Here is an 18,115-nt window from a genome sequence, read left to right on the forward strand (position 1 = left end):
TGCGTCAATGTCAGAATGTCAGGTTTCTTTTTATAAAATTTTCCATAGAGACAATTTGACAACAGATGAAGAAACAAAATTGTCTGTGAATAAATTAGGTATCGATTTTATTGGATTTTAAAGATGTTTTGTATTGAGGACTTTTATATCTATTTTAAATTTTTTTTTTGAATTATATCTATAAAAATGAGATACGTTCACTTGGCTGGTTGCAGAGCTTAACCGACCATCAGTGCGTACGTCAGTCGCGCTTGTCATATGTATGGAAATTCATAAAACCTTAAACCGTTCATAGCTAGACCAACCCAAAGAGTATAGTAACTATCTACAAGGGACCAACCATACGCACGCGTATTGTCATGCGCAAGTGTCATAGTCATACAATTGTTGATGCGTATCGTCCACAGAGTACATTAATATAACTGAGTACGTCAGGACCGACGGTAGGTAGGTACGCACCACGTACGCACTGATGGTCGCCGGTCGGTCAACGTTTCACATTATCCGATCCGATATCGGATATCGGAGGCCGATAGCCGATATCCAATATCGGATACAATTTGCCCTTTCACATTGTCCGATAAAATCGTTCCGATATCATCATGAGTGTTGCCAGAAATTTTTAGAGAAAACGGAGAAAACTAAACTAAATTGCCAGTTGATAAAAAAAGGTATAATTAAAAAAAAATCAAATGATCAATCATAGTTGTACATACATTAAAAATAACTAAAAACAACTTAAAAAAAAGGAAACTAAAATGTAAAAAAGATTTAATATCATTAATTATTGCATATTATTTAGATGTGCTATTTACTAAATAGTTTTGATATCCGCGGTCATTTGTATAGTATATATTATTATATTACGTTAACACATTATAAATTAAATAAATTTATATCAATACCTACTACAACCTAGTATTAGTTAATAGTTTTAGTGATACATATTAGTAAATACCTTTCAAAATCTATTAAATGTATTTTTAGCAAGACGTACCTAGTCATTTAGTCATTTTTTCACTATATACATTTACAAAAGTTCATGTAGTAGTCATGTAGTACCTATGATAAATTTATTGAGTGATACAATCTTTGTTCACATTTTCTTTTCTTTTTCTTATTACACTGAAGACATCCTAAAATAATATTGTCATAAGCAATTATTTTAGAATGAAGAGTTTTCAAACTTTGTATTCTTTGTTGTAAATTCAAAATAAATATAAAATCGGTGTGATATCTCCTCCTTTTTTTGAAGTCGGTTAAAAACAAAGCACTCAATGACAACAATACAATAAACAGCACAACCAACATCCGAGTAGGAGTACAATAAATATGATAGACACTAATGTTTTCGAAGATAGATGTTTGAATTTAAGAACGCAATACCTATAGATATTATTTTTGTTTACTTCAGTTCAGCTAATTGCCGTCTAAAATATTGTAATACGGTAATTAAAATAGCTGCCGTATAAATCGTATTTTTAATGCCTATAAATACTTAAATGTGTGTTTTCTTAGTAAAAAAAGGTTTCTTTTAATAGAAAGGGTTTTAGGTTAAAGCCTAAGGTTAGCCTAAAGCAAAGAATTTTTTTAAAGATTTAGCGCCCTTTAAGACTGAAAATACACAAAGTAGTGCTTTTTTGCTGTTGGTATACTGCCTTTTCGAAAATTGAGTTGGCAACACTGAACATTATCGTCCGATAGCCGCTGGCATATCGGTGTTGGCTCCGATATCCGATATCGGACCGGACAATGTGAAAGACAGTTACATATTTCAACATTTTACTTCCCTCCGATATCGGATATCGGCGTCCGATATCCGATATCGGATCGGATAATGTGAAAACGCTCTAACAGCTCTGTCTTAACAGCGGTTTCGCAGCAAAAGGCAGTGATGTCAATGTCAACTATTGTCAAGTGTCAAGACTCAAGATTGGTCAAGATCAAGAAGCTTATATCTTATACACTGGAGATTTCGGTATGAACATTTGACGTGTAACAAGAAAATTGTTGTGTTTTATCACTTTCACACCTAACTTGGTATTGCCACTGTTAATACGAAGTTTTCCCAAGGCTACTATGTATGCCGTAATATTCTGTGCAAAAGGTTAGTTTTTGTACATGAGTTTGTTGATAAATTGCCAACAACGTCATTCAGAAGCATTGTTGGATGAGACAATTATTATTTCTGCTAAATAAAATAAGTATCGGACCAATTATTAAAAAGCGATACTCCCTGATTATGGGTAGTTACCATAATAAAATTGTAGCAACTCTCACTTTGACAATATGGCATAAGTGTCAAAAAAATTGCGTCGCTTCGAATATTTAAGTTAATATTGTTGCGTATTTAATAAATATTTTCCGAATATAAATAATGTATTGCATTGTGAAAAATTGCAGAAGTGTTTGGACACCAAATTCTGGCATAGAATTTCACAGGCAAGTGTATATTTACGTTATTTACAATATTCCTCAATACTGCTGCATCTACCTGTTAAGAATCATTTCAATGGCAAAAATTGTAAAATTTTGCATCATATTAGAAAGCAGTCATGTTAAATTTGTTATTTTCCTAATACTTTATCATTTTTCAACAAGTTTTCAATAAACAAAATTAACAAGTAAGGTAACCATGATGACGAGTTTTTATGGATAGTGAAGAGAATATATTGTAATAACAATATTATGATGAAATTTAGAACACCATTTTCAAGATTTTTACTAGTAATGAAACAACACTCGACATCGGTATTGCACTCATAATATGTAATTCTAAGATTGTTCGTTTTTACATTGAAATTTATACTTTTTTAACTTACCTCATATTTTTTGTTTTAGGTATTTCAGCTTTCCCAAAAGGAAAATAAAAAGAAATATATACGTGCCCATCAAGGGTAAAATTACTGAGGATTACGACCCCGAAAAAAATACCTTTTGAAAAATAAACTTAGTTGTGCAAGGCGTTTATTATAAACAGTTTTTCTTTGATGATTTTGGCTTGAAATTGACCCGTCGAAGCAACGCGTTTAAAAAGAAAGATCTGAGTAGCTTACAATTTGGTAAACAGCATCTGATGCAAAACACAACTTTCCTCTATTTACAAAGGATGTTAATGCTATATATCGGTTCATATCCAGGCTTTGTAGCCAAGAGTTATTTAAAACTATCATTCTATACCAATTAAAATTGTATGTACCTATAAAGTATGGCCAGTAATATTATAATATAATTAATACTGTTAAAAATATATGTCGTTATTATTTATAGACCATGATTTTTAGTTTTTTCTATTTCGAAAAATCCTGAATATACAAACCAGTGTGGTCACCCACAGAAAGAGACAAAAAACAACACTGACGTCATTCAAGGTTATATTTTCTTGTGACAAGTCAATGGTCATAGTGCAATCTCCAGTGTATTAGATATAAGCTTCTTGGTCAAGATCCTAAAATAGGTATCTATCATGTGGTCGTACGCCGAATCGCTAAGTTTTTTAAAATATTAATAAAAACATCTTTACTAAAGTTTTGTTCTATTATAAGTATTAAGTACAAATTCCAATTGGTACTTGTGCCCTATATTTCTATACACAACATCTACGTTGAATACATAATTAAGGCATAAATATGTATTGACGCTAGTAAGAAACAGAAAATAATGTTATTTTGTCCAACGTGCGCGAATATTTTAATGGTTGAAGAAGCTCCAGAATCAGGGCTTCGATACGCATGCAACACATGTCCTTACATATATAACATAAAGAAGAAGGTGTCTGCGAAGACCTTCCCAAAATTAAAGGTAATGATTATTGCATCATACAAGTATTAACTCATAATAAATCGTTTTAACATGTCTCTTTTAAACTTTTGGAGGTTTTTTTTGTAGCATGTTAAAGAAACAGTAATTAATTTAAATTGTAATTATTTTTCGCACTAAAATATCAGTTTTCAAACTGATTTCTTATATTATATGTAAGGTTTAAAGACATTTATTCCCATTAAGACATTAAGTCACTTACATGAGAAACTTAATTTTAAACATAGGTATTTATAAAAAATATCATTCGTTAGTTAAAGATTTAGAGTAAGTTATTTAAATAAGTTTAGGTTAGGTACTCATTCATTGCATTCAAAGTTTGAGCGTGTGGTCTTCCAGGATGTGTTTCGCTAATTGTTTTTTGAATACAATAAATGAGTTTACACTTTTTAATTTGCTTGGCAATCCGTTATAGAAACGTGCTCCCTCGTATGTTGCCGTTCGCCTTCCATAATTCGTTCGGATCTTCGGGAGGGCAAGATAGCTAGCTCGTCTATTAGGATTTATATTCTCTCGTCTCTTATTATATGTTTCGTGTTTCAGGAATTAGATTATATTATGGGCGGTGCTGCCGCATGGGAGAATGTAGATTCTACTGATGCCGTTTGCCCTAAATGTGGTCACGGTAAAGCCTTCTTTATGCAACTTCAAACACGATCTGCTGATGAACCTATGACAACTTTCTACAGATGTTGCGACCATAAGTGTGCTCACAACTGGCGAGATTAGATATTCTTATTCTAGATATCTAGATATATTATATACTAGATATATTATATCTAGATATATCTAGATATATTCTAGATATAGATCTTATTCTATATATTGAAAGAATGAACATTTTCAAAAAGTTAAGTTTAGTAAGATTAGTTAGAAACAAAAGTGCTATAAAAATGAAGTACGAACCAACTCTAATAATACCATGTGGGGAGGAGAAGGCTTATGTGAAAGCAACAGATTATCTATCTAACGGTTATGTAATTGCTGTGCCTACAGATACAATATATGGGCTAGCTTGTAGTGCCAACTGTCAGGATGCAATCAAAAAACTATATGCAATTAAAGGCAGGGATTCAGCAAAGCCAGTAGCAATCTGTGTCAGTAATATATCTGATGTCAGGAAGTGGGGCCAAGCAGAGCATTTAAGTGACAATCTATTAACCAGCTTGTTACCAGGGCCAGTGACTGTGGTATTAGAGAAAACTGAACGATTGAATAATCCATACTTGAATCCGATGACGACTAAAATTGGTATAAGAATACCAAATCATAGTTTTATTAATAAAGTAACAAATGTGTTTGATATGCCCGTTGCATTAACAAGTGCAAATTCAAGTAATGAACCATCGTCACTGACTGTTAAGGAGTTCGAACATTTGTTCAGCTATTTAGGTGCGGTTTTTGATGGCGGTACATTGAGTCAAGGTTTGGATAAGAATCGGAGTGGCTCCACAGTGATTGATTTGTCTAAAATTGGATATTACAATATAATAAGAAAGGGTATTTCGTATGAAACAATTGTGAAAATCTTACAGGAGCATGGACTGAGTAGTATTGTTAAATAGTTTTATGGAAGGATTAAATTTGTTTGATTTAAATAGTGTTTAATGTAAGCTATGAGAAAGGTAAAATATTTTTATTTTACAATCAAGTGTTGAATAAACTTGAAAAATTCACTAAAAATAATTTCAATCATATGATCATGTCTACAACCAAGTATATATGCATATACCTTGGTTTGGTATATATGCAGTACCAAACCAAGTACATATTTCTGTGAAACCAGAAAAAAGTATTTTGCAACTTAATATTGCAGATGTATACTGTATTTTTGTGCTAAATTATAGATCAAGGACAGTTTAAAAGTTTTAAAATAAAAACAAAATCATTTGATCAACAAAACTTTATTTTTCACAATATTTTTAAATTTCATTAAACTTATGTTTGAAGAGATGCTTATCCAATTTGGCAGTAATTATGAGATAAGCTCAGATCAAGCCATTATTGTTCAGAAAATAAAGTATTTACATTTCCCTACACTCTGTAATAAATATTGTAACAATTTATAAAACTAACACATCACAACAAGAACTGTCTGTACTGAGATGCTGCTTCACTTTGGCTAAACTTAGATTATTTGTCATATCTGGGTACTGACTGGTTTTCTATGTTCCGGAACCTTCACTTCCAAGCTCTGCCATCTGTTTGGTGGCCACACTATAAACTTGGCCTTTGCATTTATTAAACCTAGAGAAACTGGACCAAATGTATTGCTATCCAAAGTGTGCCCTGTGTGATCACCTTCCACCCAACAATGGCCTTCAGGTACCCTCACATATGCAGTTTTATAGCCCAATGTACTCACAATATCACCTTCTAAAGCTACAACACGTTTAATAATTTTTTGATTCGGATCTTTCGGGGACACGAGCGAGATTATGTCACCTCTTTGTACATTGTAGTCCTTCACAGACCAACGAGATAGAAACACGTAGTCCGTGTTCGTAGATTCTGGATTTAATACCGGCTGCATTGATATGCCTTCGACTCTCGCTACATAACCTACAGTATCCAGAAAAGTTACTCCGATCGGCACTCCAAAAAGCATCGATCTAAAAATGCTTCGGATCCACATTGATGGGCCGGTGATTCCAGGTGCCAATAAAAATTAACCGACATAGTCGGTCTATTATGTATTGTTTCCTTCTATAAAGGAAACATATTCAATTTTTTTATAGCCAAATAAGAATTTCGTCCATACTAATCAGTCGGAGAGCTTGACATTTGTGATTTGACAATTTTAAATTTTTAACTCGAGTAATGTCAATGTCAGACGCAAAACAATTTGACGTTAGCTGTCAAATAATCATGCCTCTTGTAATGCCTCCTCTACACTACTCGCGAAGTTCCTCGGCCGAAGTCCGCGGTACTACACTACACACTCGTTCAACTTCGCGAGGAGCGCATTCGTTCATATTCAGAACGCACTTTGGGTAACTTCGTGCCCTTTGACTCGGCGCAAAAACCGACAAGAAACGGAAGTCGAGGCGAGGTAAAGTTGGACGAAGTAAGCCGAACTGCCTCTCTACATTATTCTATTCGTCTAACCTCGTTTAACTTCGCGAGTAGTGTAGAGGAGGCATAATACATCACTAATACTGTGACCACAGACTAATACCTATAAGGACAATTAATGAAATCCAAAATAATAAATATTATCCCTACCATTTATCTTGGCTACATGTGCTACAATTTAGAACTTGTTTATCGTAAGTTTTAAAAAATTTAATCTCATGTAATTAATAACTTCCTAACGTACTCTATAGTGTCAATACAAGTTTATGCTCATACATAACTTTAGGCCAAAAACAAATTCATCATCATCATCATCATCATTCCAGCCTTTAAAGACGTCCACTGCATGACATAGGCCTCCCCCAAAGATTTCCAAAACGACCGATCACCAGCGGCCTGAATCCAGCGGCTCCCCGCCATTTTGAAGGTCGTCTGTCCATCTCGTTGAAGGCCGTCCCACACGAATTCCGTCAAGAATCACCGGAAAACAAATTATTAAACCTAAATTAATTAAATCGTAAAAAAAACACTTGCGGCACTCGGGGACTGCCGCGGTAAAGCTATTGCATGCTATGCCTTCAGGCTTCAAGCCACACCTCCGCCCGTCGGAGTGGGGAGCGTGAGGTTTTTTCGTTACGGAATTTCTCGATTCGGTCCCCGCGCTCAAGGCCCGCGATAGAAGCTATCCAATAGCTTAAAAAATCTGTTCAATTAAAAAATGTGTGGTTTTATGAAACCACGGTAAAAGTGAAACAGGCACAAAATTATCGTATTTGTACGATAATTATCGTACGATTCGACCGTCACGCGACATGCGCTACACAGAGCAAAAAGTTTGAGACGATGTAATAAAAGTTTCACTTTAATAACTAAAAATAATGATTTTTTTATAATTTAAATGTTATTAAAATTTATATCCATAATATAAACAGGGTACAAATTTAAAAATAAAACATCATCATATTTTTTTAGCCTGTGGTATGTCACTAGACATCACTCGAAACAAGAAGCTTATATCCTCTAATACACTGGAGATTGCACTATGACCATTAACTTGAAACAAGAAACTATGACATTCAATGACGTCAGTCATGTTTTTTGTCTCTTTCTGTCGAGTGACCACGCTGGTTTGTAAATTCAGGATTTTTCAAAATAGAAAAAACTAAAAATCATGGTCTATAAATAATAACGACATATATTTTTAACAGTATTTATATTATAATATTATGGTCATACTTTATAGGTAGGTACATACAATTTTAATTGGTATAGAATGATAGTTATAAATAACTTTTGGCTACAAAGCTTGGATATGAACCGATATATAGCATTAACATCCTTTGTAAATAGAGGAAAGTTGTGTTTTGCATCAGATGCTGTTTACCAAATTGTTAGCTACTCAGATCTTCAGCCTTGCACAAATTTTCTTTACAAAGTTTATTTTTCAAAAGGTATTTTTTTCTGGGTCGTAATCCTCAGTAATTTTAAACTTGATGGGCACATATATTTCTTTTTATTTTACTTTTTGGAAAGCTGAAATACCTAAAACAAAAAATATGAGGTAAGTTAAAAAAGTATAAATTTCAATGTAAAAACGAACAATCTTATAACTACATGTGAGTGCAATACCGATGTCAAGTGTTGTTTCATTACTAGTAAAAATCTTGAAAATGGTGTTCTAAATTTCATCATAATATTGTTATTACAATATATTCTCTTCACTATCCATAAAAACTCGTCATCATGGTTACCTTACTTGTTAATTTTGTTTATTGAAAACTTGTTGAAAAATGATAAAGTATTAGGAAAATAACAAATTTAACATGAATGCTTTCTAAAATGATGCAAAATTTTACAATTTTTGCCATTGAAATGATTCTAAACAGGTAAATGCAGGAGTATTGAGGAATATTGTAAATAACGTAAATATACACTTGCCTGTGAAATTCTATGCCAGAATTTGGTGTCCAAACACTTCTGCAATTTTGCACAATACAATGCATTCTTTATATTCGGAAAATATTCATTAAATAAGCAACAATATTAACTTAAATATTCGAAGCGACGCAATTTTTTTGACACACATGCCATATTGACAAAGTGAGAGTTGCTACAATTTTATTATGGTGACTACCCATAATCAGGGAGTATCGCTTTTTAATAATTGGTTCAGATACTTAGTTTCTTTAGCATAAATAATAATTGTCTCATCCAACAATGCTTCTGAATGACGTTGTTGGCAATTTATCAACAAACTCATGTACAAAAACTAACCTTTTGCACAGAATATTACAGCATACATAGTAGCCTTGGGAAAACTTCGTATTAACAGTGGCAATACCAAGTTAGGTGTGAAAGTGATAAAAAACATGAACTGGGCAATATTTTCTTGTTACACGTCAATGTTCATACCGAAATCTCCAGTGTATTAGATATAAGCTTCTTGACTCGAAATGAATGACCATAAATTATAGAAATTTAGGAATCGTTCTCTACTTTATTACAAATACTCAAAAAAGTGTTGATGCTTTCTGTAGTAAATCACAACCACCATCAACTAAACATCATTTTTTGATTATTTATACGTGTGTAACAAGTATAGTATCACAGAAAATTAAGACAATAGTTACATTTGTTTCACTTAGGAACCAGAAAACTTTTAGAAAGGACTGTCTACAGATGGATGTGTTCCGTGGTCAAGAAAAACTTACAACCTGCATAATCAGCTGTCAGTGAGATAGATCATCTGTCCCTGTAAATATAAAAGCTAAAACAATCACAACACGTTTTGGGCTGATAAGTGTAAATAATGAAGTGAATGAGTACATTACAATGTGACCTCGACGCTGTTCTCAGCTGGTCTTGACGTGGGGAAGAAATGGGATAATAACCTATCAAGGTGTAAGGAGATCACAATGACCGGGCTCCCGTGAGGCCACGAGGAGAAATCGTGTACAGAAATATAAGTTTAAGTGAAAATGTCTGGTGACTTCCCATTCGCGGCGAAGATAGTTAGTCCATTGAAATGTAACGAGAAACCATGGGATTTGTGGGTGAGCGAAATCGGTCACTTGTCTCCGAGACGAGACAACGATGGAACGTTTACGACGCCGGCGGCGGTGGACAGCAAAAGCTCGTCCACCCGCCGCGTCCACGACTCCCATCCGTACAAGGTGGCGGAGCGGGGCCAGGCGCGGTATCGGCGCGCGGGCCTCAACCGCCTGCGGTACGAAAGCATGAGCCTCCATGGACTGTTTCCACAAATGGACAATTTAAACGCTGCAGTGTGTCACATGTGCGGAGATATAGTGAAGTGTAGTGCAGTGTACAGACATTTACTTGAATCCCACACTGGTGCTGAGCCAATCCTTCCACCTCCACCTCCTACAGTTAAACTAAAATCAGCTCCGGGCCGAAGTAGGCATAAGAAGGAGCCACCACCTCCCGTTCCTGTAGATATCCACCCTGTAAAGATGGAGACCTCCCCAGTGCACACGGCAGCCGCTCCTTTATCTAGGATAGTTTTGCCACAACCTGATTTACAGTACCTGGAAGAAGCGAGCACCTCTTCAGCAATAACTGGTGAGGTGCAGATAAGCATGGAGAGCGGAGAGTTACCTGTTGTCAGTATTCAAGATACAGAGGATTTACCACTGGGAGAAAACCTCACTGATGACATTTTTGCAATAATGAACTCTGAAGGAATACAGAGTGCAGACGACATCACAAATGCTGCAGACTGGAAAAATATAATTAAGGATATACATGACATAAATTTTCCTACAACTAGTGAAACTATGCAATCACAAGACTTGTATGCAGCATCATTAGATACATCACTAACTGGTTATACAATATCAGACACAGATTTATCAAATTTATCATTTCCACCGAACACATCTCCCATGTTATCAACAGTCGTAGACAATGTACAAACTGCTCAAGCTTTAAAGGCTCCGGCGACGCCGAGCACGAAGGCGCAAACGCGCAAAACGAGTAAAACGAAATTTAATCTACGAGAATACGATCCGAATAAGCACTGCGGAGTAGTCACCGCCGAGAATCCCAAGCCTTGCACGCGGTCGCTCACGTGCAAAGCGCACGCTCTGTCGCTGCGGAGGACTGTGGAGGGCCGCGCGAAGCCCTTCGACACACTGTTAGCAGAACATCGCGCCTCAAGGGATGCTGCAGCTTCGGGGAACACGTACACCCCTCCGGTCGCTCACCCCCCGCCACCGGCGCCCGTGGCCACCCCTGCGCCAGTAACGACAGTTCCTCTCAACCTCCCACCGCTCCTAGTCAATACATCAATAGACCTCGGCACTTTCAACGGCTTAACGACTGAGCAGCAAGTGAACGACATCTACGCGAGTTGGCTAAGCGTCGAAGATCCCGTTTTACCCGATACGTCAAGCATCACATCTCTCCTCAGCCAACCACTGCCCACTGATTCTTTTCTGTTACCGGACGACGCGGATATCCCCACGGATGTACCTATACTAAGTATAGCACCGCCAGCGCAACCGACTCCTCCTGTTAAGGAAGAGAAGCCGGAAGGTCCGCTGCCGTTGGTGCCGAGCGACGTCTGTTGGTACTCCTCGTGTCCGCGGCCGCTGGCTCTCTGTACCTTCAACGCGTCTCACGCGGGCAGTGCAATAACGTTAGGCAAGAAATTCGCGACCGTCCGGAGTAACATAAAATCGTCGTTAACGCGGTCGTCCAAGGCGTCTGGCGTCGCGAACAATTACTACAGCCAGAGCCTGTCGTCGCTTTCTAAGACTTTACATATGAACAATGCTAGTAAAACGAACAAGCCAGAAGTGCGTAAACTAATAGTGACGTGTAGTTCAACTAGTGGTGGTAGTAAGGACGTGCAGCAGACGTTGAGTGATCTATTCGGTGGTGACGTGCGGCACACTTTAAACGGACATTTGGGACATTCAGAGCGCAAGCCTCGCGCTGCGACCATCAAAACCGCCAAGCGGCCTTCCTCAGCGGTGCTCGATCTGGGTTTCTCTCTAGATCCGCTCTTAGCTGACGAAAAATGCTGAACAATATAAGCAATCACTGGTTGTGTAGTCACATAATTGTATATTTATTTTTTTTGTAAAGAATCGAATCGGACTGGCATTGTAAATGTTGAATAATCACGAATTTTGTCCCCCAACGGAATTTAAATGTTATGATAAAGTTAAATCTCATTTTTCTTTGAAAAACGAACTAATGTTTGTATTATTTTGTATATTATTTATAAGATTTTTTTAATCGGCCCGCCGACGTGGATGTCGGCGCGTCGACGAACAATTATGAAATAGATAATGCAGAATGGTTGTATTTTTTCGATATGACATAACTCATTGTTGATACTGAAATGAATACTGAGAAAATGGCCTAGGATTAATGTTTAATGTGATGAAAATTTCCATGTAAAAATATAAATATTATTAAAATTAAGTTTATCCATAATAGTAAATTGCCTCCTTTTGAAAATACCTCAGTAACCAAATTGTTTTAATTAATGAAAACCTTTAATGGATTTGACATTGTTAAAAATTTCCCACTGTTTTGTGAAAGTTGTTTATACAGTGTTTGTTAGCGAAGTTGGTCGCGTATCCGATTTCTTGGAACCAATACTCAGTTACAACACACTTCATACATGATTGTGCAAAAGGATTTTATAATTTTCAATACCTACATATTTTAGTACTGAATTACTGAGCTCAGAATGATACAGTTTTTACTAGGAAATTAAAAAAGATGGACGCTTATAGTGGTATTTTCCCTCATTTGTTGTTAATCGAAATATAATTTTTACATAATCTATTTACACACTCACTTTATTTTCTTCTGTATGTTCGCATGTACATCATAACAGACTGCTGAACTGATACTGCGTTTATGAATTCGTTTTTTTTTCTCCTATCTATATTTTTCCCTTTACTTTTCTGGCGTCAATAAGCTGTGTCCTAATTCAAATGAAAAACTGTTTTTTCGTCTATGTCTCTGATAAATATTTTCTGATATACACATACAATTAACAAGCAAATAATAACATTTATTAAAGTTAGTTTAAAATCTAGCAACCGTTAACATTTTATGATGTATGACATTTTAATTTAATTAGATGAAAAAGCTCGTCGCAAGCTCTATATAGCGCACAACTTCAAGGCGTGGGTTCGACTCCCACGAATTATTATTGTGAGATCTGATTCTATCTAATTACTAATTAGGCTATTATCCAGAAAATGCTTTTCATATAAAAATACAACTGCATTCAAGTCCTGCGATGGTGAAGGTGACTAGGAGGAGGGAGAGAAGGTTCCTTCAGAAGATCGGAAAAGTATACTGACAACTGGAACAAGAGTGTATTTCTTATGGGCTTCTTTATTTTTCTTACATCAGAGCTTCCGACTGGCTGAACCGATTTTGAAGATTATTTTTTTTAATTGAAACTTCCTGTGATTTTTTTAAATTTTGTGCAGTTCTGACCATTTGAAGGCGGTTTAATCTTTTTGTAAAAAACAATGCAATATTTTGTCAATGCACTATTTTATTTATGTTTGGTAATTGTAGTCCACACTACGAGATTGAAATGTAAAAGATCGTACTTTTATCTACGACTTCATTCCAGATATTGCCAAAAAACATTAAAAAAATGATGGTCTAGAATCCTAAAACTGTTATCCATAAAATATGCGTAGGTACTTGTTTAACAATACGCTAAAACAATAATATTCATCAAGCATGTTGGTAAGTAATATGAGTAGGAGCGTCTTTTGCATACATAAGAATCATCTACCTACTTAATGCAAACATTTCATCAAAAAAGAGAAAATTAATTCTAAGAGGAAAAACAATGAATTCTGGAAGGTTTTCTTTTTAAAACTAATTCATGTTATGTGTAACTAATATCAACGTTGATGCCATAGAGCGTGCCAAAAAATATACATTCATACACACGCTTGAAAAACATAACTCTATCTGGCACAGTTGGGTAAAAATAAATATTTTCAAGCCTAGAAAACGTTTTATGAATGTGAAAGATTGTGAGGATGTATGTATGTATGTGTGTTTCACGAGAAAGCTACTGAACGGAATTTGATGATACTTGGCGATGATGTACACTGTAGCTTATTTACCAAAATAACTGAATACGCACGGTACCGATTCCCGTCCGATTAGGGCCCTTCTGGCCTCCTCCACTCAAGCGACAGCTCAAGCCGAGGTTCGTGGTCCCCGTCAAGGGGGGACGCCCTTGTGCATGTCGCTACCAGGGTGAACCTTCAGTTCACCCCCGCGTCCGCGTTAAAAATATGTAGTAGCCCTTCTGGCTAACATTGAGAAACACCATACAAAAAAAAAAAAAAACGGTACCGATTTTTTATTTATATATACATATCTGTGAGACTGCAGTGATGTAGGCTGTAGATAGTAACACATATAAACTATAGAAATACTCTATCTATACATATGTATTGATATTATTATTTTAAAATATAAAGCTGAAGAGTTTGTTTTTTTGAACGCGCTAATCTCAGGAACTACTGGTCCGATTTGAAAGTTCTTTCGGTGGTAAATAGCTCATTTATCGAGGAAGAATACATTTTTTTTTTCATTAATAAGTATTATATTATTAGATATCACACTAACAACAGGAGCGGAGCACTGCGGGTAAAACCGCGGGGCACAGCTAGTATTCTATAAAAATTAAGTATAGAATATATTTTAATCTATTCAATAGTCTAGTCAATACAATACGATTTTATTAAAAACACAAATTCAATCATTATAAAATAATTCACAATTACAAAATGTGACAAAATAATCCATGATCTTTTTTTTTTCCTCCTAATGGTTAGCAACTGTCCCACTTTACATAAGTATTATTGAAGTTAGTGGGTAGAAAAATAGATGTCATCGTGTAAGATATTCAAGTCAACATCTGCTGATTGTGTTTCTAAAATAGTTCTGTATCTTTCAAATGCAAATATTATTCATCATAACACATACAAAGTTCAAAGTTTACATTTGATACTGCCTAGGCCTTTACGTAGTTAGGTACAGAATAGTTATGAATTCAACAAGCAAGCAAAAGCCAGTTTATAATATTTTATACTAGATTTCCGCCCGCGGCTTCGCCCGCGTTTGCAAAGGAAAACCCGCATAGTTCCCGTTCCCGTGGGATTTCCGGGATAAAAACTATCCTATGTGTTAATCCAAGTTACCCTCTATATGTGTGCTAAATTTCATTGTAATCGGTTCAGTAGTTTTTACGTGAAAGAGTAACAAACATCCATACATCCATACTTACAAACTTTCGCCTTTTATATATTAGATTACTAGATTTCCGCCCGCGGCTTCGCCCGCGTTTGAAAAGGAAAACCCGCATAGTTCCCGTTCCCGTGGGATTTCCGGGATAATAACTATCCTATGTGTTAATCCGAGTTACCCTCTATATGTGTGCTAAATTTCATTGTAATCGGTTCAGTAGTTTTTACGTGAAAGAGTAACAAACATCCATACATCCAAACATCCATACATCCATACATCCTCACAAACTTTCGCCTTTATAATATATATTAGATGAGGATAAAATATGATAGTGGTTAGATCAATAGAAGATTCTTCGAAAGTCGATTAACACCGAACAATAAAGCTCAATTACTTAAGGATGCAGCTGCTTTGATTTAATTTTAAGTAATTTACTTACGCCTCTTTTCTTAGTAACTAAGTTGATATATTTATATTGAAAGTAACATGTTACTAGTACTGTTGTCGAAGCTTCTTTTTTATCTATTTAAATTTTGTTGTCTACAATCTGTGTCTACAATATTATACGTAAACAGTACGTAAACATAAGCTAGGTAACCCTTGGTCAACTATAGGTACAACATATAAGCTTCTTGGGTACAACAAACAAAAAGTGTCAGGTTCACTTGCTCTGTGGTCAGGTTCAAGACGATCTAAAAGAGTAGGGCTATGCCACTAGAAAATAAGTATAGTAGCTATATACATCCTTCCTCTATGAGTAGCTACACCCGAATCACTTGGCGGTCGTAATATTAGTTATGTGATTGTATACCATTTCCTCTTTCATTGGTTGTACCTGAATCTCGTTTTCCGGGGAAATTTATAAGAATGTATGGATATTGGTTTTTGCTGGTTGCTTGTTGGTTGTTGTTCTTTCCCGCAAAAACTATTGAGCGGATATTTACGATACTTTGCAGTGATGTGTTCTATGTTTCTGCCATAATTATTGTATTACAGATACATGTATTGCCCGCGAATGAAACCGCGCGTCACAATTCGTTTTATAGTGTACCTATGTGAATATGAGAACTATACTCAGATAACTAATGCGTTATTGAAAACGTTGTTTTGATGTATTATGATATTGCAATTTGACTTGCCATCAATCTTCGTATTGACCTAGATCGCGATTAGTGTTAGCCCGAGGCATTAAGTTTGTAATTTGCTTTAAGCTGATTTCAACAAGTTTACGTTACTGTATACGAAACTGGATTTTAAAGATTTTGTATGACTCATTGAATTCATACTAATACAATAATATAATATATACTTTTTTCATCAATTAAGAATGAGAATCTCGATAAGTCCGTTATTTTTATTGTTGAATTAGGATTACTCATCATATCAATACATATTGCCCTGAGGCCTTCCTTAACGGGTCTTTTTATGGTGTGTTATTTTATAAGTTAAGTTATTGGTTTATTATAACTAAGGTGTTCTGTTAATTATTAGTATTTATGACATAAATACAACGTGAAAGTTTTGATTATAATATTATGTCACTAGTATTAACGAAAAGGGGCTTTCTATTCAATTGCAAAAAATTTAATAGATGTCCTAGGCCTTCTAGGCGTCTTGCTTATTCGAACTCAATTCATGAGGATGAATCGAAAGTGATGATGATGATGATCAACCTTTTGTTGTCATCGCGCTACATTCCATTTAAATAAATCAATAAATAAAACACATTTACTGTCAATATCACATCAGAAAAAGCAAAAACAAATAAAAGAAAAATTAATTCTTATTATTAGAACAGCATTTACATTTACGCGATGAATCCGGAATATTTCTGGGATATGATATCACCGACATTAGTCTGTGACATTAGTCTGTGATATCACATACAGGCTGAATGTTTACATTAAAATTGGTGTAGCAGTTTTTAAATTGAGTCGATACATATCAAACTCCGGTAAGTCCATTCTAACAGAAATGTGGGAATCGAGGTATTTTTAATAACTTAAAAAAACAATATGTTTGGACCTTTATAATTTATGACGGATATAATATAATACATTAGAATTATTTTTACGAAGAAAAAGAAATGTATTACTTGATGATTATACCACAAAATTAGATTTAAATCTGGACATACAGGCGTTTGATATGTACCAGCAAAACTTACCGGGTTTTGAAAAACATCGTCTTGGACTTACAGGAATTTGAAAAATTTCTAATGGACTTACAGGGATTTGATAGAACTCAGTTTTGGGACGTACTGAGGTGGTGGAATTGGGTAGATAGTTTGTCGCGTTGTAAGTATTGGACATTAAAATAAAATATGTAAATTAAAAGATACAAATTATTATTATTATTAACCTTCATCATCCCACTGCTGGGCAAAGTGAGGGGTCAATAAATCAAAACGGTTGAAAAAATCTCAGTTCGGCCCTGGGCTTCATGGCTGGGAATAACTACTGTGCGTGTGCTGTGCGTCTAGTTTCATTTATCTTTTAGCTGTTTTCTGAGCCTTGTCTGTTTTAGCTTTTGGTATTGTTTTTTTCCTTGCTTTGTCTAGAACCACCACCTCTATAGTAAAACTGTTTTCTTCCATCATTTATCAATTAAAACGATTTATAAGCATTGGTCACACGTGATAGCTTCAACAAAATTGAGAGAAATGGCAGCCATTTTAGTGCCATACTGCGCTGTGATTGGTCGAAATGGACTTACCTAAGTTTGATAAACCACTGTCGACGGACATACCGGAGTTTGAAAAAAAACATTTACTTTAAACCTTATTTTAATAGAGATACGATTGACTTACCTAACTTTGAAAAGTACAGACTGGTTTAGTTTTACATTTCAAAATTGGCGCCATTGTTATCTCAATTTTGGCGGGGAGTGGACTTACCGGAGTTTGATATGTATCGACTCAATTAAACACCCAGGAAAGTGAATAGACAGA

General features: G+C 35.3%; 4 protein-coding genes across 4 annotated transcripts; 3 read left to right on the forward strand and 1 right to left on the reverse strand.

Annotated features, from left to right (window-relative positions):
• Positions 1-3,554: 3,554 nt before the first annotated feature.
• On the forward strand, positions 3,555-4,548 carry LOC123700594 (DNA-directed RNA polymerase III subunit RPC10). The gene is made up of 2 exons (XM_045647857.1): positions 3,555-3,801; positions 4,363-4,548. Exons 1-2 carry the CDS (start codon positions 3,661-3,663, stop codon positions 4,546-4,548), a joined length of 327 nt encoding a protein of 108 aa, XP_045503813.1. The 5' UTR covers positions 3,555-3,660.
• Positions 4,549-4,652: 104 nt separating this feature from the next.
• Positions 4,653-5,417, forward strand: LOC123700590 (yrdC domain-containing protein, mitochondrial). Its single transcript, XM_045647853.1, has one exon. The coding sequence runs from the start codon at positions 4,653-4,655 to the stop codon at positions 5,382-5,384; it is 732 nt and encodes a 243-aa protein (XP_045503809.1). The 3' UTR covers positions 5,385-5,417.
• Positions 5,418-5,707: 290 nt separating this feature from the next.
• On the reverse strand, positions 5,708-6,618 carry LOC123700593 (mitochondrial inner membrane protease subunit 2). The gene has a single exon (XM_045647856.1). It carries the CDS (start codon positions 6,452-6,454, stop codon positions 5,960-5,962), a length of 495 nt encoding a protein of 164 aa, XP_045503812.1. The 5' UTR covers positions 6,455-6,618; the 3' UTR covers positions 5,708-5,959.
• Positions 6,619-9,390: 2,772 nt separating this feature from the next.
• Positions 9,391-12,395, forward strand: LOC123700580. Its single transcript, XM_045647838.1, has one exon. The coding sequence runs from the start codon at positions 9,873-9,875 to the stop codon at positions 11,943-11,945; it is 2,073 nt and encodes a 690-aa protein (XP_045503794.1). The 5' UTR covers positions 9,391-9,872; the 3' UTR covers positions 11,946-12,395.
• Positions 12,396-18,115: the final 5,720 nt, after the last annotated feature.

This window comes from Colias croceus, chromosome 19 (genome assembly GCF_905220415.1).
Source record: "Colias croceus chromosome 19, ilColCroc2.1".
NCBI classification, from domain to species: domain Eukaryota; kingdom Metazoa; phylum Arthropoda; class Insecta; order Lepidoptera; family Pieridae; genus Colias; species Colias croceus.